The 24,055-nt window shown below is 36.4% G+C and overlaps 1 protein-coding gene across 3 annotated transcripts; it reads left to right on the forward strand.

Annotated features, from left to right (window-relative positions):
- Positions 1 to 2,684: 2,684 nt before the first annotated feature.
- On the forward strand, positions 2,685 to 19,083 carry LOC149580163 (DEAD-box ATP-dependent RNA helicase 37-like). 3 transcript variants are annotated; one of them, XM_089789843.1, is made up of 10 exons: positions 2,685 to 2,882; positions 3,048 to 3,109; positions 3,219 to 3,334; positions 3,544 to 3,609; positions 3,708 to 4,672; positions 9,966 to 10,049; positions 16,943 to 17,185; positions 17,438 to 17,605; positions 17,698 to 17,811; positions 17,973 to 19,083. In XM_089789843.1, exons 5-10 carry the CDS (start codon positions 3,851 to 3,853, stop codon positions 18,483 to 18,485), a joined length of 1,944 nt encoding a protein of 647 aa, XP_089645969.1. In that variant the 5' UTR covers positions 2,685 to 2,882; positions 3,048 to 3,109; positions 3,219 to 3,334; positions 3,544 to 3,609; positions 3,708 to 3,850; the 3' UTR covers positions 18,486 to 19,083. The 3 variants fall into 3 exon arrangements, with proteins under 3 accessions (XP_089645969.1, XP_089645964.1, XP_089645958.1); XM_089789838.1 differs by having other exon boundaries at positions 3,269 to 3,334; XM_089789832.1 differs by having other exon boundaries at positions 3,269 to 3,334; positions 3,544 to 4,672.
- Positions 19,084 to 24,055: the final 4,972 nt, after the last annotated feature.

Consider the following 24,055-nt stretch of genomic DNA (forward strand, 5'->3'; position numbering starts at 1 on the left):
TAAATAAGAGTCGTAGAAGATAGATCACCAATAAAATAGGTGGCTATGTGGTCACAAGAAATATTTAAAAAAATTCAAGCTAGCCCTTCATTACTTTAAAATTTATAAAAACTAAAAGATCACATGATAAAATGAAAACCAATTCACATAAAACACAATGACTCTCACCAGTCACCATAGGGAGTAGATTTGTGATCACGACACCTTGCATCCAAGGAGCACTGAGGACATGACCAAACTTCAAAAACATTCATCACATCTTATTAATTATACATTTTCTTTTATAATTTCATGCATTGATCCTAAATGAAAAATGCAACATGCAATATCTTTACAAACAAAATCTATTGTTCTTCCTTCATACCATACTAGATTATTCTAGGAATCTCATCAGGCTAATATCAAATTTCTTGCACCACCTATGCAACATGTGCCACATAAACATTATAAGACATATTTCCATTGTTATCACAAGCAAAGTACAGAACCTTATAGGCAATTCATGGAATCCTACCCATATGAGATACTCAACTTACCACTTATTAAGGAAAATTTCATTTTTGAGAATCTTTAAAAGATTTCAAGGTCAACCCAATGTCACAACATACTTAAGGAGCATCCTATCCTTTCTTGTTGGAATTAATCATAACCAAAAGAGACAATAAATAACCCAAGAATATATACCTAAACACATAGACTAAGCTTAGTTGAGTTACAACTGTGTAACCTGGGGTCACATCTAGGTACAGTAAACTCAAGGCCCAAGTGTGGAATCAAGAGCTCTGGTACTCATGGTGAGAGATCAAACACCTGTACCCATACACATTTGCATACCTTAGAATGGTAACCCACGGCCCTAGGGTTTAAACACCACCCTAATACCATATGTAAGATCCATGTCCTATTAGGCAATGCCACATCATCAAAAGTGCAAAAAAAGTAGAAAACAAAAGATGAAACCCTTGTTGACTATTCAACCATTCAACCTATTAAACTATAATCAATATTAACAAGTAGTTATCCATGTCAGTATCCAAAATCAAGATAACAATATTACATATTAATGAAGCAATTTAGAATGTCAATTCAATGATGTTGATTTACATGTCATACATCCTTAACATAATAATAAAATCCATATATAAGACTATACAATATCCAAATGGATGCATCAATACATAATTACAAGCCATTATCCATCCTTATAAATACATTATCCATTGTATAATTGCATCAAGTGATCATCATAATATGATGTAATATATTCATCAAATGAAGAGTTTTAAAACAAGTTATCTCGATCATATGTCTAACTGCAAGTCCTAGTCTCCACAGCCATTGGACATCGACCACCCACTATCTAAGATGGGAGTGTGACCCATGCACTTTTACCATGCCAACCACAAAGTTTTTAGATCCCTTGGGGTCCTTTCGGACATGAAGGACACCCTGACTCTGGCACGAGAAGTCTAGATGAAACTCAGAACAAGAGGGTCATATGGATCCACTGTAGTCGTGAAACATACTACTTTCCACAAATGTCTAAGTAGCCTATTCATAGAATGTGGCAGAGAAAGAAATGGGAAGGCATGGAGATTTGGAGTTCAACTCTTAGGAATGCCACATTACACCCATCCCATAAAGAAGTCTAAATAAACTCATGCTTTAAGGACTCGAATAGAAATATAATATTAATTTTATATTTTAACAACAACCCCATATGCACTTAGCTTTTCAAATGTGTTATCCTCACATGGGCATTCCATAACTTGTTTCCAATAAGATACCCATTTTATGATGAAAAATTTGTGTATTTCATTAAACACTCTTATAATATTCATGAAACAATGGAATACAAAGATTCAAATCACTCTTTTCTAATTTTTCAAATGGAAGCATACAATAAGACCATTAGTCAAACTAATAAGACCATTAGTCAAACTAAACTTTCATTAGGAAATAAACAATCATTAGTTAAAATTAAAGTGTGAATGCAATGTATTATTAAGCTTACATCAAACACTCTTTAAGGTATCAACTTTCATTTAATTAAACTATTGCAGTCAGTCAATATTATCTTCATCAATAATCTCTCCAGAACACCAATTGCAATAGTAAAACATTTGGTATTAGACCTTCATGTAATTAAACTAATGCAACCAATCCATATTCTTGTTTATAGAGTATTTATTTCTCAAGGCTTGGTTTAGATCAGAGTTGTACATTTTTTGTAAGGAGTTTTATTTAGATATCAATATCTACTTTAAGTCTTAAGACACCGGCGGTCTGCTTTGTTTCCTATTTAACATTCAAAAATCTTATTGTAGGTAGTTCTTGTCTACATCTAGATGCACTAAATATTAAGAGTCATAAGTAGATACCACAAGGAAACAACTAATAAGAGAAGGCACCACAATGCACTTTTATTAATTAATTATAAATTTTCAATTTTTTTAATAAACTTTTATATACCGAATAAGAATGTAATGATCAACCAATTAAAAATAGCCAAGAAATTATATTTTAGGTGCCGCTGGCTTTCCTTTCTAGTCTCCCATTCCATCTCTTTCAATTAAAAAAGAAAAGATCTTAAAATTAATATTAAGAAGTAATGATGATTTGTTTGTATTTAGAAAAATAATCACGTTGGCCCTATATAATCGCGTCTTGCATTTATTACTGGAGAAAATCTGCACTCAAAGATCGGGATAATGTTAGAATGATCGATTTTGCATTGGCTGTTGTGGATTCTGTCTTCTGGGTTTTTTTTCTGCTGCAGATAAGCGTCTGATCGATCTTGGGATCATCCAGATCAGTAGAGTTTTGCATTGATTTGTTTCAATTCGGGATTTTAACGTTCTTATCGAAGTGCGTTGATTAAGGTAACATGCTTGGTGAAATCTAATGCAAATTTCAGGAAATAAAAAACAAGATGAACGATAGCGTGAATTCTTTGCTCCGTGTTTGAAAAAAAGCTGTTCGAATTTTAACTTTTTGCAGCAAAGCCTGCCCTGTTTTAAATCTTAGTCTGCTTTGTGAATATGTAGGCTATTCTGCTTGCACGGATTTGCGGTGTTCGATTTGAAGAAAGTACATTTGAAATATACAGGTAGGTAATGTGTCACGCTAATTGCGTATGGTTAGGGTTTCTAGAATGATCTTTATATAGACGCGTGCAAGGCATCGAATTACAGAATTCACTGTTTTTGTGGCTCTAGTCGAGTTTCTTACCATGCTTGTTTGGGACTTCTACGTGGGATTTCTGCAGTAAAAGCATATGCATCCTATAAAAATCGGAGAAGCTACAATAGTCGAAGAGTCTTCAAATAAAGAAGTAAGTTTTTTAGATGCTCGAAATTCTAGGGTTTCATGGTCTATCTCTGAGAAAAATATATTTAATGGGTTAAATTAGTAAAAGAATTGCTTATTGAGATATTTACATTTCTCTAGGGTTTGAGGTCAAGCTTTGACAATTTTTCTTTTTTGTTTCTCCAAGCATTGGTCTTGATCACTTGACTGATAAAAGTTGTACTGTTTTGTCAGCTTATTTTTGACGCGAATTCTACAGTTCGCTTCAGACAATTGTTGGTCTAAATTCACTGCGTTGAGGTGATAAATTAGTTCGAGTAAATTTTGCTGCGTAGTCCAAAAGAACATAGTATTTTCTACCGACGAATACATATGTGGTAACCAGGCTATCTTCTTAGGTACTTTGCGAGATCCCAGGAAGATCTTGGCGGCATTCGAGGCTACTATTAAAGAATCTGAAGCAAGAAGAACAGCTTTGTAAAACAATTGTCAGTATTTATAGGCGATCTTTGCTATCCTGAAAACTATAGAAGAAAGAAAAATGGTAAGCGCCGGAGCAGATTCGGGGCCTGTTTTGGCCGCAGAAAAAACTACTGAAAATGCAACTCCAAATTCACGCCCTGCTCGCCCGTCGTACGTCCCTCCACATTTGCGTAACAAAGATCTTCAAAGTCAAGCGCCCATGCCAACCCAGATTCCTTCAAATCCTAACCCATTGTTAAGAAGCACTAACCCTGATCCAATCCCAAACCTTAATCCCATTCAATCGTCTGCCTGGGGTTCGAATCCTCGAGCAGGCAGCCTAAGCAGAACGGGCTCGTGGGCTGCAGAGAGTGAGAAGTCCTTCGGTTGGAGTGGCGAAAGAAACCCTAACGCTAACCCTCATCCAAATCCTCGCGCGCGGGGAAACCCTAACAGGCTAAGAACCCCACCTACTTCTGAACCAAATCCTTTTGCGGCCATTCCTGTGAAACCCCACGTTACCAACACACTGTTTGACCAAGAAAACACGGGGATTAATTTTGAGGCGTATGAAGACATTCCTGTCGAAACCAGTGGGGAAAATGTGCCTCCTCCGGTAAGCACTTTTGCAGAAATCGATCTGGGCGAGGCACTGAATCTCAATATAAAGCGCTGCAACTATGTTAAGCCCACTCCCGTCCAGAGGTATGCAATACCAATCTCGCTGGCCGGCAGGGATTTGATGGCTTGTGCCCAGACTGGATCGGGTAAAACAGCCGCCTTCTGTTTTCCCATCATTTCTGCCATCATGAAGTGTAATGTTCCTCCAAGGCCACGTGCAGGAAGGAGCTCATTTCCCCTGGCGCTTATTTTGTCCCCAACCAGGGAATTATCAATGCAGGTAAGTTTCACAAGTGATCATCATATAAGTGCATCGTTCATTTCAAGCATTTGTTTAGGAATATACGTTTCAGTTACATAATGTCTTTTGTCTTTTCATTGTTTTTATTTTTTTGCTTTACTTAAAGGTATTTCAAACTGACTTCTTGTCTTCATTTTAATTAAGCTGTAAATGATTTAGATTTCAATTACAGCTTAAATTATTTCAAGTAATTTGTAAATGGTTTGCTACTGTATACACTCGGCCATCTATTTCAAGAATCTATAAATGAGTTCTAATTATTATTTTGTTTTACATAAAGGTATTTTCAATTGATTTCTTGCCATCATTTTGTTTTAGTTGCAAACAATTTAGATTTCAGTTACAGCATGTATTCTTAAATTATTTCAAGTAATTTGTAAATGGTTTGCTATTGTATACCCTCGGCCATCCATTTCTAGAATCTATAAATGAGTGCTAATTGCAGTTACCTTATGTATTTTTTATTTGGGTTAATTCAAGTAGAGCAAATTTGAATGAAAACCCTTTTTTGGCATCAGATATGAACAAAACTCATTTACACTTTAGTTGGCGTTATTTCCTCTATTTAGAAGTTCCATTTAGCTTGTGGGGTTATAATTAATGAGGTTCATTTAACTGATCAATCCATTTATTCAATTTTTAACATCTGCAGGCTTAACTTATGTGGTACATGCTCATGTACTATGTTTTCTTCTATTTACTTAGATAAAGCCTGTTCTGAATGGAATTTGATATTATTATATATTTGGGCCATTGGAGGATCAAATGAATCAATCCCCAGCAGCTATACATATGTATGTGGATGTTTTACAACAATTTTAAATTTAAGTTGCAGCATATTGTCTTTTTTTGTAGTTCTGTCAAATTTGACAGAAGCAGACTTTCATTTACTTTGTGTGAATGCTAAAGTGAAGCCATCAGATTTTTTACACGTATAGATCTGAATTTTGAATTGAAATATGTGGTGTGATACATGATTTTTGGTAAGGAGATATGCTAGGTATATGATAAACATTTGATGTATTATAAGCTTGGCCAAAAGGGTCAATATTTATCCTAAGTCATTTCCACGACCAAATTGGTATCTTGCAAGTGAAACTACCATTAGCTAAACTTCTATACCCCATTTAGAACTGGGAACTATGCATCTCATATATTTTTAATTGTAGTGATGCCCTGGCTTGTTGGGTTACAGTTCCAAGATGTTACACAATAGTAGAAGAGTGACAAAATACTTTATTCCAGCAGATCTAACTTTTGCATTGAGACATGCTACACAATAGACATCTAGGAAATGAACACACCATTAGTCAAGCTGGAAAACAGAGACGTGGTACATATATGCACACCTCAGCTATGGTATGTCTTTGTTTGTTTTGTTTATTGCTATAAGAGTCTAACAAAGCCAGAGTGTTATGTTAGCTGCAGAATTGAGTGAATTGCACCCTATTATCTGCGCACATCATATTTGTTCTACATTTACATGATTCTTCAAATTTGTACAGACATTATATTTTGTCTTGTTTTAGTTAGGTCAAACTTGTTGAGTAGTTCTTTCATCTTATATAAGCCAAGAGGCAGCCAAATACACTGTCACCATCTGCAGGCCAGATTTCAGTGTTGGAGCCTGGCTTTTAATGAAAATCATATGATTGCATCCTGAGATTTAGAATGAGAGAAGATGTGTCTATAAGCACAATAGGCATGTGTAATTGGTTGTCTATGTACCGTCATATCTTTACTTACATATTCATATGTGAGATTTCAGTTCAGTTGTACAATATATTCTTAGAGCTAACTGCAGAATCAAGGGAGTAAATCCTGTGTAGCTGTGTAGCTAATTTTCAAGCTAGTCATTTACTCACTTATGTCTCAATTGAGTGTGACCTCTTTTCTTGCAATGGTCAAATTTCTTCTGCATTTAGAGATGCATTCTCTTACATTACTGCATGAGTGAGTGAATCAATTTTTGGCAGCTGCAGACCCCTTGTCATTGTTGAAACATACTGTTTGCAGACCCCTTGTCTTCAGTGAAGCTTACCATGTACAGATCCCTTGTCTTCATTGGAACATACTATATCATAGGTTTCATTTTGGATAAGAACAATTTTTTTTTTTTCACAATGTAAAAGAAGCTTTTGTGCTACATAGATGGCTATCAGGTATTGGAAACTCTGTGTGATATCTCTATGTTTATCAGTGTTACCCCGGTGCAGGGGTGCGGTGGTGTGGGGGGACGTTGGGACGAGTTTCGGGTGTGGGAAAAAAATGGCATCAATTTGGGGATGGTGGGGGGACGGGTGGGCGGGGGGTGTCGCGGCGGGGTGCGGAAGGGGGGGGGGGGGGGAAGGAGGGGGAGATGGTTGCATAATATATAATACATATGACTGAAAATGCTAATTATGAAATGATACTTCAATATATTATATAACAACCAAATATAGTTGAATAGAGAAAACTGAAATGTGATTCACAAACCATAAGTTCAAACTTGAAACTTGAAACTTGATAATTGTTACCAATGACCATTTAACAAATTAACTTAGTTCAAGATGCAAGAGCCAAAATTCATTGTTCGATATGAATATCATATATGGTATATTATAAAGATGCTCATGATGACAATGAGCTGAGTAGCATGAAACAGTGAAATGAAATAATGTATCATAGCCATATCAAAGTGAGTACAATCAACAAAATGTCAATAATTAGAATGAAATCATCCCAAGTGCTCTCTAGGCATGCATAAAAAACAAATTAAAAAAGAAAAAAATAAAATTATTTGGGTCATTCAGCCGGCCGCACCCCGCGAGCACCTTGGAAGCACCCTACAAGCACCCCCGCACTTGAGCACCCGTGACGCACCCGAGCACATGCGAATCACCCGGGTGCTCGACCGGTGCAGCTGAGGTGCAGTAGCACATTTTTGGCCAGTGGGGGTACTCGGGTGCGTGACGCACCTGCACTGGGTGCTTCAGGTTTTTGACCCGGGTGTGCGCACCTGGGTTACATTGTTTATGCATTTTTTTATACACACAGACATGCTTTATACAAACCCAAATATAACTGGGAATTACACCCATACTCGCTGAGTGTGAATACAGCCACACATGTTGTGATATAGCATATGCATATATTTATAGATATACACAGCATAACAGCTCACATTGTCTGTGTTAGTGTTTGTGTTTGCATTTGGCAAAGACAAAATTCACAGACATATATAACCTATGCCTGATCTAGCCTATTATAAGTCAATGTTAGTAGGTAGGGAGAGGGCCTGACCTAGTCTATAATGGATGGGAGTGGGATTATTTCAATAATACCATTAACTGACATCCTTCATAATTGTGTGAACCTAACTTTGCCAAAATTGAGTTTCTTGGATTTTTGGTTGACCTCATGCCTCTACCTCTATAAGTAGAAGATCATTTACCTTATTTTCCATACTGTTTCTCAATGATTTGTAGTTGGCAAATACTTGGGCATGTCTGCAAAGACCCTTTATTACTGAGTAAAGCCAACTTTGCCAAAATTGTGTGCCTTTACTTTGCCAAAAAGTAAAGGCACACAATTTTGCCAGAATTTAATTAATTTAAAATTTATTATTGAGTAATGCCAACTTTGCACTTCTATTAATTAATTAAAATTCATAGAACTGTTATACATAAATTTTAAATTAATTAATAGAAGTGCATTTTGGCCCCTACATAGACAGTGCTGCAAATATATGGGTATTTGGCTGTGTGTGTGTGCATCTTTGTGTGGGTCCTTTTTTGAATTATGTGCATATAGGTCGTGTGGCTACATTCGATGATTGCAGAAGTGGTTGAGGGTGGTATTTGTAGACTTTCGTTTTGAAGTAATTGAATAGCATACAGTGCATGGATCATCATAATTCAAGTTGTGGAGGCATTTGCATTTTAACATGACTTTTGATCTTTTATAGTAGTATCATAACATCATGTTAAAGAACATTTTGAAAGAAAATTTTGTATCTAAATTGCCCTGACTGCATTACATTTCAAGATTCTCAATATTTTGAACATTTTGAAAGAAAATTTTGTATTTAATGCATATGACATTTGATTCCATGTCTTATAGTTTTAATTTCTTTATGACTGTTATATGATGAAATTGAGGATGTTATGATCATTAAGATTCAGAGGACCCAAAATGCTGTACAATTAAACCCTAATCCAGTCAGTGGTGAAGCTTTGTAGACCACATTTTGAATTTTTGAAAATTATATAAAGGTAAAGATGGGAAAGAAAATACACGAAAAATTATGAAACTAATGTAAATTTAGTGGCTTTATATATTTCTTGTTTTATGTGTTAAAAACTCTTCAGTTATTTGATGTATATGTACCTATTGCTGTGAATTGAATTAGTTAGTTGAAATATTTGGTCAAGCTGGTCTTGATCTAATTCTAGTAAGCATTGGCAGCTGTAACTAAATTGTGCTTGAGGCAGGGTGTGCTGATTGCTATAATATTTTTAATATTTGGTTAAATTTTGTTTTTCGATGAGCTGATTGCTATGATAGTTTTTACTTAGTGTGTTCTTAGTCAAATAGGCATACATACACAGAAGTTATCATCTGTGTACTTTTTATGATGATCTAAGTGAGTTTTTCCTGCACAATTTTTTGAACCAATATTGGTAATAGTAGATAAATTGTTTTGATTGAAAGCGCTGTGATTGAGATACGGATGGATCAAAGGTCTGATGATTATCGAGAATTTAAGTGGCCAGTATACCCTCCCACACTGTCTCTTTGATCAGAATCAATAGGATCCAGTCTTTTATGAACTCAAGGGGAATCTGCCTATGTGTATAGAAGGAGAGATGTTGGATCTCAAATCAATAGGGGGATTCAATCTGTGAATAAGATTGGACTGATCATACCGCCTTAAATTTTGTCTGCCATATTTGCCTTTAAGGCTAGTAGTAGAAACGTTTTATAAGTTTTACCAATGCCACTGGCTGTTGTTATGTTCTGTAAATGGTTTAAACTTTATATAACATATCTTAATGAATGTGGAAGGTGAAGGTTAGTGTTGGTTGATTTTTGAGAGTATTAAATGGGTGGATGGATTTGATAGATTTCATGGTCTTAATGCCATATGAACCAAGTTTCAAAATGAATAATTTATGTTTTCAGATATTGCATCAACCTTTTTTAATCTATTTTTTAACTGTCATCTTAAGTTTAAAATCTGTTATTATGCTGGCATCTACTGAATTGATGTCTTGTTGGTATGCTGTAGATATACGAGGAAGCTAGAAAGTTTGCCTTTCAATCCGGGATCAAAGTGGTGGTTGTATATGGAGGTGCACCTATTAATCAACAGGTTTGTTAACTGAAAATCAATTTTGAAAAATACAGTGAAAAGCATGGTGTTCTGTGTAAACTTTTAGCCGACTGGGTGTTTGCTATCTAAGGGAAGCCTAAGATGGTTATAAGATGTGAGTGCATCGAGCTAATTGTAATGGACACCCAGGAATGCCCAAAAGCTGAATCAATTGCTGAAATTATATTAATGCTGAAAATGTTGCAATCAATTATAAAGAGATGTATTCCAAAGGCCAAACCCTAAGGGAATGACGTCTATAATGTTACAACAGAGAATGAATGTCCTCTATTGCCAAAAAAGGGAGTGTGATTCACACCTCCAAGCTGTTATCAAATGCAAGTCATAATCATCCGATACAATTATCCCATGCTCAACAATGAGACTTTCAGCCCTATTTATCCTTTTCTTCATCCTTCTGGAAGGAACTAAAACATTAATTAATTGCAAGAGCTAGAAGCTTCCTCCTTCCAATAATTAATGCATTCTCTAGAAATCCCTCCCTAGCAATAATTAATTAAATCACGAGAGGCTTCCGTCCTTTCAATAATTAATACATACCTTAGAAACTATTAATACAAAGTTACCTTTTAATTTTAATTGAATGACTTTAATTTTCTTATCCTCCACTTAGACTTTGGAGAACGTGAGAGCTAAAAGATGGGATTATTACAAATCCGCCCTCCTTGAAATTGCTTGTCTTCAAGCAATTAAGTAACATAATGAACGCCAACCTCCACTTGGATCCCAATTGAAGTAATGTGTGATATTCATATGGAAGTTAAACCAACTGCAAACCCGCATCATCAGGACCAACCCCTGTAGCCTAGCATTCAAAACTTGAGCTGATGAAGTCAGAATGTCACCATAAGGAAGCTCCATAAAAGATCTATGAAACGTTTTCTTCCCTGTATCCATCCACATAATATATATTGGACTGGAATGCATATTATCACCATCACGCATTGACAAAGATGTAGCTGTAGGTGAACCATATGGACTCATGCTAATTGTATCAACAATAGGTGTTGCCGCATCGAAATATATGGACATAGGAACAACATTAACTGCTGCAACAAAAAACTGAACCGAATTTGTAGTTGATGAAAACTCATAATCAACAACTTGTGTGGCTTCATTAGAAAATACATCAACCACTGCATTTATATCATTAAACTCCTCATTGGATGGTTCAATTGACATAGAAGTAGCTGCTGATATGATAGTATCCTCATGTTCTCCTAATCCCACTATTACTACAACACCATCTCCCGACAAAGCTTCATATGTGGTCTCTTGACTTTGCACACATGTTTCTACTAATTCCGTTGAAGCACCCATATCACCAACATCATAGATGGGTGGCTCTATACATGTCTCGATCCCACTTGAGGAATCAACTACCTTCCGCTCTGGAGCAACATACAAATCGTCAATGTTGATGCTCATCTTTCTAGCCATAAGTTGCAACATCATATCCATTCGCCTATTCTGCTCCTGTTGCATCATATCCATTCGCCTATTATGCTCCTCTAATGAACTCAGTAACTTAAGCATTTCATTTTTTTGATCTGGACTGGTATACATTTTGTCAAACTCTTTCCCTTTATTTCGCTGTTCCAAATTCCCTATAAGACCTCCACAGGATGGCAAGACTTATAGCTCTGATACCACTGTAATGGACACCTAGGAATGCCCAAAAGCTGAACCAAGGCTGAAATTATATTAATTCTAAAAATGCTGCAATCAAGTACAAAGAGATGTATTCCAAAGGCTAAACCCTAAGGGAATGACGTCTAGAATGTTACAACAGAGAATGAACGTTCCTTATTGCCAAAAAAGAGTGTGATTCACACATCCAAGCTCTTATCAAATGCAAGTTATAATCATCCGATACAATAATCCGATGCTCAACAATGAGACTTTCAGCCCTATTTATCCTTTTCTTCATCCTTCTAGAAGGAACTAAAACATTAATTAATTGCAAGAGCTAGAAGCTTCCTTCTTCCAATAATTAATGCATTCTCTAGAAATCCCTCCTTAGCAATAATTAATTAAATGACGAGAGGCTTCCGTCCTTCCAATAATTAATACATACCCTAGAAGCTACTCCCTTGTAATTAATAATTAAATTAATTAAATACAAAGTCACCTTTAAATTGAATGACTTTATAAGAAATTAATTTAATTTCTTCTTATCCTCCACTTAGACTTTGGAGAACGTGAGAGCTAAAAGATGGGATCATTACAAATCCGCCCTCCTTGAAATTGCTTGTCCTCAAGCAATTAAGTAACATAATGAACTCCAACCTCCACCTGGATCCCAATTGAAGTAATATATGATATCCATATGGACATTAAACAAACTAAAAATGAACATCATTAAGACCAACCACATGTCTTGTAAGTTAGCTTCCAAAACTTGTGCTGATGAAGTATAAGTCTGGATGTCACCAAAAGGCGGCTCCATAGAAGATCTATGAAATCTCTTCTTCCCAACTGCTGCAACACAAAACTGAATCTTTGTAGATGGTGAAAACAAAGCCCAACTCCACTCAGGAGAGTGATCAATATCGACCACAAACATCAAATTGTCATAAGACAATGTGGCATCCATGTTGAACATAGTACTATTGCAGAAGTGAACATCAACACTTTGTTGATTGATAGTATAATATGACTCTATCACTATATCACTCACCTCATTAGCAATAACAGATGTACTATCATCAAAGCACACATCTACAACTGCATGCATACTGCTAAACTCCTTGTTGGATGGTTCAACTGACATAGAAGTGGCTGCTGATATGGTAGTATTCTCATGTTCTCCTAATCCCACTATTATTGTAGCACCATCTCCCGATAAAGCTTCATATGTGGTCTCCTGACTTTGCACACATGTTTCTACTGATTTCGCTGAAACACCCATATCACCAACATCATAACTGGCTGGCTCTATACGTGTCTCGATCCCACTTGAGGAATCAACTACCTTTTTCTCTGGAGCAACATACAAATCATCAATGTTGATGCCCATCTGTCTAGCCATAAGCTGCAACATCATATCCATTCGCCTATTCTGATCCTGTAGCATCCTATTCTGCTCCTGTTGCATACGTTGCCCCTTCTCCAATGTACCCAATAACTGTCTGAACATCACATCTTGATCTGGACTAATATACATTTTTTCAAACACTTTTCCCTTTATCCGGCTATCTATATGATCTCCACAAGATGGCAGGTGATACCACTGTAATGGACACCCAGGAATGCCCAAAAGCTGAATCAATTGCTGAAATTATATTAATGCTGAAAATGTTGCAATCAATTACAAAGAGATGTATTCCAAAGGCCAAACCCTAAGGGAATGACGTCTAGAATGTTACAACAGAGAATGAATGTCCTCTATTGCCAAAAAAGGGAGTGTGATTCACACCTCCAAGCTCTTATCAAATGCAAATCATAATCATCCGATACAATTATCCCATGCTCAACAATGAGACTTTCAGCCCTATTTATCCTTTTCTTCATCCTTCTGGAAGGAACTAAAACTTAATTAATTGCAAGACCTAGAAGCTTCCTCCTTCCAATAATTAATGCATTCTCTAAAAATCCCTCCCTAGCAATAATTAATTAAATCACGAGAGGCTTCCGTCCTTCCAATAATTAATACATACCTTAGAAACTATTAATACAAAGTTACCTTTTAATTTTTATTGAATGACTTTAATTTTCTTATCCTCCACTTAGACTTTGGAGAACATGAGAGCTAAAAGATGGGATCATTACACTAGCGAGAATTGTGGGTTTTAATGTTTAATATCAGAAAGATGGAAAAATAAGTGATAACAGAGCCTTAGTGTTTGGTTCAAGTCATGTTATCATCTCCAGCATCCAGTTCATTTCATTTTGTTACGTTGGATGGTAGCTAAAGCATCTTTGGAAATAGGAATATGCAATTGGAAGATGATAATGCCTGAAAATAGGTTCCCTGGTATGATAAAATAGTGTGTTAATATAATTTTCTCTGGAAAGAGAATATACTAGAACTCACGTTTTTCAAAGACTCTTTTATACATTTATAAAATATACATATCAATGTGCAGGCTCTCTTTTTGAAATCATCTTGCTGTCTCTCTTTCCCCTCCCTGGGTTATGAGTGATTTGTCGACACACTTGATGTGGTTTACTAGTAGTCCTGTCAGTCTGCTGTCAATAGTCTTTTTTGATCTTGTTGTAAATAGTTTCTTTGGTCTGTTGTTTTAACACCTTTGGGCTGTGGTTTTATAAGGGGTAGCACCCTTGTATTGCTGCTTATAATATCATGGACACTCAGGAATGCCCAAAGCTGAACCAAGGCTGAAATTATATTAATGCTGAGAATGTTGCAATCAATTATAAAGAGATGTATTCCAAAGGCCAAACCCTAAGGGAATTACGTCTAGAATGTTACAACAGAGAATGAACGTCCTCTATTGCCAAAAGAAGGGAGTGTGATTCACACATCCAAGCTCTTATCAAATGCAAGTCATAATCATCCGATACAATAATCCGATGCTCAACAATGAGACTTTCAGCTCTATTTATCCTTTTCTTCATCCTTCTGGAAGGAACTAAAACATTAATTAATTGCAAGAGTTAGAAGCTTCCTCCTTCCAATAATTAATGTGTTCTCTAGAAATTCCTCCTTGGCAATAATTAATTAAATCACAAGAGGCTTTTGTCCTTCCAATAATTAATACATACCCTAGAAGCTATTAATACAAAGTCACTTTTTAATTCTAATTGAATGACTTTATAAGAAATTAATTCTTTTATCCTCCACTTAGACTTTGGAGAACGTGAGAGCCAAAAGATGGGATCATTACAAATCCGCCCTCCTTGAAATTGCTTGTCCTCAAGCAATTAAGTAACATAATGGACTCCAACCTCCACCTGGATCCCAATATGTGATATCCATATGGAAATTAAACCAACTGCAACCCCGCATCATCAGGACCAACCCTTGTAGCCTAACATTCAAAACTTGTGCTGATGAAGTCAGAATGTCACCATAAGGCAACTCCATAGAAGATTTATGAAACGTCTTCTTCCCTGTATCCATCCACATAATATATATTGGACTGGAATGCATATTATCACCATCATGCATTGAAAAAGATGTAGCTGCAGGTGAACCATATGTACTCATGCTAACTGTATCAACAATAGGTGTTGCCGCATTGAAATATATGGACATAGGAACAACATTAACTGCTGCAACAGAAAATTGAACCGAATTTGTAGTTGATGAAAACTCATAATCATCAATATGTGTGGTTTCATTAGAAAATACATCAACCACTGCATTTATACCATTAAACTTCTCATTGGATGGTTCAACTGACACAGAAGTGGCTGCTGATATGATAGTATCCTCATGTTCTCCTAATCCCACTATTACTGCAGCACCATCTACCGACAAAGTTTCATATGTGATCTCCTGACTTTGCACACATGTCTCTACTGACTCTGCTGAAATGCCCACATCACCAACATCATAACTGGCTGGCTCTATACATGTCTTGATCCCACCTGAGGAATCAACTACCTTCTGCTTTGGGGCAACATACAAATCGTCAATGTTGATGCCCATTTTTCTAGCCATTAGCTGCAACATCATATCCGTTCGCCTATTTTGCTCCTCCAATGAACTCAGTAACCTAAGCATTGCATTTTCTTGATCTGGACTGGTATACATTTTGTCAAACTCTTTTCCCTTTATCTCGTTGTTCCAAATTCCCTATAAGAACTCCAGAGGATGGCAGGACTAATAGCTCATGGCAGGACCAATAGCTCTGATACCACTGTAATGGATACCCTAGAAACAGCTCTGATACCACTGTAATGGACACCTAGGAATGCCCAAAAGCTGAACCAAGGCTGAAATTATATTAATGCTGAGAATGTTGCAATCAATTATAAAGAGATGTATTCCAAAGGCCAAACCCTAAGGGAATGACGTCTAGAATGTTACAACAGAAAATGAACGCCCTCTATTGTCAAAAGAAGGGAGTGTGATTCACACATCCAAGCGCTTATCAAATGCAAGTCATAATCATCCGATACAATAATCCCATGCTCAACAATGAGACTTTCAGCCCTATTTATCCTTTTCTTCATCCTTCTGGAAGGAACTAAAACATTAATTAATTGCAAGAGCTAGAAGTTTCCTCCTTCCAATAATTATTACATACCCTAGAAGCTATTAATACAAAGTCACCTTTTAATTTTAATTGAATGACTTTATAAGAAATTAATTCTTCTTATCCTCCACTTAGACTTTGGAGAATGTGAGAGCCAAAAGATGGGATCATTACATAAACATTCAAATCCATTAAATTGTGCCTGAAGAACAGTTTCTAAAATTTCAGTAGTGTTTGTTTTTATTGAGTGTTCCCTGTGGAGGAAGTTATCATCATAGGAGTTTCCTTTAAAAACTGTATTTTTAACTATGCGAGTTAAGTTACACAGACAGACCATAGACCTTTAATCTTATCAGATTTCCACAATCCATTAGAAATTTGAATCTATGTGTCTGGATTTGATTGTGCATGTTTCTGGATCCTATTTCTTTTTAGTCCCCTAGGGGTGAGGCCTGATCTGCATATCTTACTATTCTTGCTTTGTGTCATCCTGATGATGGATCACAGAGGGTGATCCAAAATGTTGATGATAAAAAACATAGATTCACACGACCATAGACCTGTCTAATTAAGTGTATAGAATGCCTCTCTTGACTTGGTTTGGGCTGATTAAATATTATTATTATATTTAGAACATCTTGTATGAGCATTTTGGTATTGGTATGTTAACATTTTGACAAGTTGGGTTTATGATGTTTTTTGTAGCTTCGGGAGTTAGAGCGGGGTGTTGATATTCTTGTTGCAACACCTGGACGCCTTTCTGATCTTCTTGAGAGGGGAAGGGTTTCCCTTTCCACGGTGAAACATTTGGCTCTGGATGAGGCAGATCGCATGCTTGATATGGGGTTTGAGCCTCAGATTCGTAAAATAGTTGAAACAATGGATATGCCACCTGCTGGTAAAAGACAAACATTGCTGTTCAGTGCAACATTTCCAAGAGAAATCCAGGTGCAAAATTTGATGTGTATGATGGTTGTTCTGCACAAGGAACCATTAATCCGAGAACACTTATTTTTCCCTTATTCCTTTGGAACAATTGGTTGACAATCCTAATTAGCATGTTCTATTTATTTTTTGTTGATTGATTTGGTTTCAGTTTTAAAAATTTCCATGATGCACATTGTTTGTATATTTGAAATATTGTAAATTGTCATACTGTAGAATTGTGGATTTGAGATCTCTGTTTTTCTTTTATTGCAGAGGTTGGCATCAGATTTCCTTTCAAATTATATCTTCCTGGCTGTTGGTAGGGTGGGATCTAGTACAGATCTAATAGCTCAGAGGGTGGAATTTGTTCTAAATGAGGAGAAAAGAAGCCATTTAATGGATTTACTCCATGGTCAAAGAGCCAGTGGAGCACATGGAAAGGTAATGTGTATATCAAACATCTGAGGTGTTTTACCATGCAATTTGAAGATTATTATATTGAACTCATAAAATTGTCCGTTTGGGAGATGCAGCATGCTTTGACTCTAGTTTTTGTTGAGACAAAGAAGGGTGCTGATTCATTGGAATACTGGCTATGCAGTAATGGTTTCCCTGCAACCACAATACACGGGGACAGATCACAACAGGTAAGCTGTAGTATTTTCTACATGTCATGTAAATATTATGCATTAGATTTGTTAACCATTTTACTTTTCTATTTAAAAAATGTACAGATCACATCAGTTCAAGTTAATGTATGCAAATTTCTTTTTCATGACAATTTATAATGTTAAGTTTCATCTTTCAGGAGCGAGAGCAAGCATTACGATCTTTTAAGAGTGGAGCAACTCCTATCCTTGTTGCTACGGATGTAGCAGCTCGTGGGCTTGACATTCCACATGTTGCCCATGTTGTGAACTTTGACTTGCCAAACGACATTGATGACTATGTTCACCGCATAGGCCGCACAGGTCGGGCTGGAAATTCTGGGCTAGCGACTGCATTTTTTAATGAAAGTAATCTCTCTTTAGCAAGGCCACTTGCGGAACTGATGCAAGAATCAAACCAAGATGTACCAACATGGTTAAATAAGTATGCTGCAAGTGCAAGATCTTCATTTGGTGGTGGGGGCCGGGGTCGTCGATCTGGGGGGAACAGATTTGGTAGTCGTGATTACCGAAGAGATGGAGGCAGAGGCAGTGCGGACCGTTATGGTGGTTCTGTCCGTTATGGTGGTGCACATGGTAATGTGGCAAATACATATGGTTCGCCTGCAGGATATGGATATAGTAATCCTGGCTATGCTAGTGCATGGGATTGAGAAGCTGTATATACTTGAATCAGTCAATGATTTCATGACATCTGAGATTCTGAAGACTTTGGAGAATTTTTAACCTTGAAAGTGCAGTTGTACTTTTCTCTGGCATTAATATGTTTAACCTCTGACAAAGTTTCTTACCTTAGTACATTTTAAGCAGCGTCGACTTAACTGATCTTGTGACATTAATGGAAATCTGACTCTAGATATTACTCCGATCTTAACTTTTGCGGCTTATTAGCCTTCTGTATATTATGAGAACTGAAAGTTGAAGGGTTAGGGTTGTAGTTTTAGTTCCCGATTCTTGGCAGGCAGCGTATTATTTTTGTTGCAATTGAAATTGTGGACAACTAACTTTGCCATTTCTTGTGAATATTGCAGTCAGCTGAATTGAGTCAGTGGCTGTGGCAGCATTTCGGTGCCTAGTGTAGGTGATTAGTTATGATTGACATTTTGTGGGAAGATTCTATACAAAGGAACAATATGTATTTTCTGACCTATTTTCATCTTTTGTAAAGCACATGTATTGAGTAATGGCCAACTCTCCTTATGACGGCTAACATTGCGCACTTTTACTATTATAGGAATTAAATTTTTATCAGAGCAGTGCATGATGGGAGTCTTTCTAATTTTGATACATCTGATCCTGTACAAATTATTTCTACCACACTGGCTTCATGTCAATAATTCTTGATTATGTATGTGGAATATGCTAGTCGCGTTTCAACAATGAAAAAACCTTTTTTTTTGAATAAACTGTTCTTGATTGCAAAGCATATTAATTTTGTCATCAATTTGAGTGTGTATCCCAACTCCAAGATTACTGGTCTTTTGTGTGGCAGGATTTTGATAATTGACAAGCATGTTTGTTTATCCTGTTCAATACTTAGAAGTTGGAAAATGGAATTGGTGATGACAGTTTGTTTTGCGGGACTAAATGGAAAATCAAAGTGGCAACGCTATTTTCACTTGCTGCATATCCAATCATGAGAATTAGCTTACCTTTTAACAATACTATTTGTGGTAGTTTTGAATCTTTGATACATGATTAATTTGTAAAATTGAGGAAGCCATTTCAATTTTCATTCATAGCCTTTTTATATTTCAAGCTTTGTTTGAGGATATGATGTTTGTTATGGAATTCCTTTTAAATAGTAACACTTGCAGATTATACTTGTTGGACTCTATTTTTGAATCATGTCTATTATAGGTTCTCATGTGATGGGATTCAGAGGTTCGCTCAAATTTCTAGTGATCTATTTCAGATGCACTAAGTTTTAGTTTGTAAATTTTCTACTTAATCCAATCCATTGCTTCTCTAGTTTGATTAATTTGATCATGCATGGGTTTTTCAGTGTTCGAGTTTGCATGATCAATTTGTGATGTTTTCCCCTGTTTTGGGATGCTCTTCAATTGTATTGCTGTTGCTTGGTTTATTTGGTTCTGAATCTTGCTCGTGGTGTGCCTTTGGTAGGAGGTTCGGAAACACACTTCTCATAGAACTGTGCATTACTAAAGGTAAAATAGATCATGGACCGAGCAATATAGATGTTCAAATAATTACAAAGTCAAATGTTGAGCAAAAACATCTGATAAGAATTGTTAATGATTTCTGTCGAAATGGTGGCTGTGCATATGTAGATGGGATCTTGTTGAAGGTAAGGCTTAGGTTTTAAAGAATCCGGTGGACTTTTAGTTATTTTTCTTGGTTTCCTTTGGATTAAGGTAAAATCAGGCTTTACAGGGAGACTCAAACCCAAAAAGTAGCAGATAACATAATAATAACAGTGAAGTATTTTCCTGGTTGATTAGGTGATGCTTATTCTTTGTTGCATACTAAATTAATGATTAGCTAAACTATGCCTAATTTTGTTGCAAGTGAAATTGAAGTTGAACTCGTTAATTTTGTTAGAAATGATAATATTGTAGAGATAACCAAGAGCTCTAAAGGAGATCTACATCGAATGGAGGTTTCTTCTATTACAATCTGCAAAACAATCCATTGGTTACCACTAAACAACTTTAACTACAATTTCACTTGTCTAAATTATCATTTAGTTAAATACCTGTTCATCATCATTTCAAATTTCATCCTGACATATTTAGAGGACCATTGTTTTAATGTTTGAGTCTCCTCTTGAGCCTAGTTGGACATTCTTCTTCCAAATGTGTAATTGTGAAAAGGAGAGATGATATTTGCATTACTCTCTTTTTGCCAATGAACGTAAGTAAGAAATGACAATGTTGATCTAATGTGATAAACATTATTTTGAATTCCTCCTTGTAAAGGATCATGGAGATAATTGTGATAAACATTATGTTGAATCCCCCCTTTAAAGGATCATGGAGATAATTGTAATAATAGTTGTTGCCTTGGCCAATAGAGAAGTATAATTGGTAAACACTATATTTTGAATTATTAAATATCATATGTTAGGATATGTTTTTGATTAAGGAAAACAGGTTTTGAAGTGTGCTTGAAACCCTGTACAAAGCTAAAGATATTCAATAAGCACTATCTTAAAAGGAACAATGGATCTAGGCAAAATCGGTCACAAACCCATAAGAGGGGCGACCTTGGTGACAAAAAAGACAAATCACCAACCAACTCAAAAAACTAGCTAGGTCATCAAGATCCCAACAACAAGATCAACCACATAAAAAGGCATATCACAACAAGGGAACATACAATTTATTCTTTGATTTAGAGCCTCCCTTGCAGGACTTGAGATTCATATCTAGAGGAGGAACAAAGGACTTACATTTCTTTCTTTTTACAGCAGTCCATCCGTCCTCCACCTTTGCTGCCTCTCATTGCCAAAGCCCTGAAGACATTGAAGATACAGGAGCAGAAGCAACCATCACAGCTTTCTCACTAGGAGAAATCGAATTAAGTAGGCCCACAACGAGATCAGAAGGAATAACAGAGCCAGGGGTAGGAGTAAGGACAAGATCCTGATTGGTAGAGAGGAAGGATCTAGACCAGCAGACTGGACATCCATAGTAGCCTCAGGGAACACAACATCAGAAGGATCTTGGCAAGTAGAAAGGATAGGATCCATACCAGAAGGCTGGACAACCTTAGCAGCCTCAATAGCCTTAGAAGTAGTGGCTGCAAGAGAAGATCCCCCCACTGGCCCTTGAACCACATCATGAGACTTATGCACCGTGTAGTGCTCGGAAGAGGCCTCGGACCACCAGGAATGTGATCGCTTCAAAACAGTCTTAATGGTAGAGTATCGAGCTGCCAAGTGACTTGTCATGTGACATTTCTTGTAGCGAAAGGGGATTCCTTCATAACACAAAATTTGTGTCCAAGATCCCCTCGAAGAAGCCAAGCAAATCTTCTCAGGAAAACCCTTTGAGACATCCAACTCCACAAGGATTTGCACATAAGTCAAATAGAGAACATCAGAAGTAGCCAAGTCCACAAACATAAAATCTCCAATAGCGTCCTCCACAAATTCTAAAACAGAATCTAGCCAGAGATGCATAGGGAGATATGGAACCCGAACCCATATAGGGATTATATCGAAGGACTTCGTAAACGGATCAAAATCCATATGCCATGGTTTGGCCATAAGAGGGTAACGATCATGCCAAGAGAAGCTATTATCACACAAGATAGTCCTATCTTTAGCAGTTGAAAACTTAACAATGAAGAAACTTTAGCAACAAGAAAACTTTGAACACCATCATCTAAAATTGGTTCCCAATGCTTGGAGATCCAAGCATGAAGGTCAGAAAAGGAGGGCCACAACCCCCAAAAATGAAAGATAGCAGCTAAGGAAGAGAACTCCTCTAAACATATTTAAGATATCATCAACAATTTCTTGATCTAAAACAACCCTTACATGATTAGAAACACTCACAGGAGAAGCCTCTCGGAGACGAAAAGGCCCAGAAGAGAGACCAACAGAAGGGGCAGCACTGTGCAAACCGACCTCAATGACAACAACATCAGCGTAGGATGCTGCCTTACCCCGAGGGGAGTTAGCACAAAACACAAAAGAGGCTAGCCCAGAGTGTCCCACCATGGCACCCAAACCACACTCAACAGCTCTGTCCATAGAAATTGAGACCCTTGCCGCAACATCACCAACACTGACGGTCAGGGCACCAGAACCACCCTTTCCCCCACCCACCAAAGTACCAGCAATGCCGACTACATGCGCGATAGCACATGCAGGGGGCGAGGGAAACCCTTGGGCACAGGCAGAGGCACAGGAGGGAGACATTTCAAATAAAAGTCCGAGGTTTTCTTCAATTGTGGAATGTTGATCAAACATATGTGAATAATTTATCTCCAAATATAAAGAATGATGTAATAAAAGTACAACAAAATAAGGTGATACATCTCAAGTCGATACCATTCATCAACCTACTCATTTGAATCATACAAATTTTAAGTCTTCATATGTATCCATTTACCTTCTATGAATAGTCTATGAACTTGCATTTGAGCTTTTAAAAGAGTGCAACTCATTCAACTTTAATAATGTACAAATACTTCATATTTTGTAATGTTAGCTCTATCTATCAATAAAAAACATATGAATTATATAGTTACCTTAATTATCTAGAGTCATTGCAAAGTTACACCATTTGATGATGGAGTAATGCATTTGTTCACTTGACCTCACAAAAGTTCTATATATGGAATACTGAAATCTTACATATCTCACTCAACTCATGATTATTGAATTGCAACGCCTAATCATTTGACCATATATATTTTGGCTAAATGTGATGTTTCTATTTTTCAATACTTTCTTCTTTTTAAATACTATTAAGTGCGTAAATGAGTGATATATATAAAACTACAGTAGTGGGTGAGGACAAATAAAAAAGGGTGCATTATATAGTTGGGAGGGGAGGGGGGGAGCGAGGGGGCAGTTAGACTATAATCACCACAAATAAGCTTTTTATTTGTTGCTTGCAAATTGTTGGGACTAGGAAGGGACAAAACTACACATTTAATGTTTGTGCCAATAATCAAAAGTTTGTATGCTCTATACATTTGCAAGTCAATGTTTGAAAAAAAAAAAAAAAGAATACAAGAGTTAAAAAAATAGGACATTTCTCTTGATTAAGGACTCTTAGACCGAAGCTTTGACATTTTCACTTGTGCCCTATTTATTAAAGGCCTCTTGTCTAGATCCTTCTTTTTCCCTTTGGGGCTTTTTTTTGTAGTTGTTCTTTTTAAGGACAATTTGAGATTCTTGAGCACTACTAGTCTCTTATAGTCATGTGTAAGAGATAAGGAAGCCTAGATTTGCATTCACAACTTATTCAAAACATTGAACCTTGATCCATACTTATGACATTTTGTTTTGTCATGCGATTTTATCTTGCCCCTCTTTTAAATTTATCTATATTTGACATGTCCCCATTTTAAGTTAGAATTTTACTAATAATTAGATAATATAATATTATTAAATAAGTAATGATAATTAAATTATATATCAATATAAAAATATAAAAATAAGAAATAACAATAAAATATTATAATATAAATAATAACATATTCAATCTATTATCCATAAACTAATATGTAAAATAGGATATAAAAT

The sequence above is a fragment of the Cupressus sempervirens genome, chromosome 1 (genome assembly GCF_028749045.1).
Source record: "Cupressus sempervirens isolate cs-2001-9-10 chromosome 1, ASM2874904v1, whole genome shotgun sequence".
Taxonomy (NCBI): Eukaryota; Viridiplantae; Streptophyta; class Pinopsida; order Cupressales; family Cupressaceae; genus Cupressus; species Cupressus sempervirens.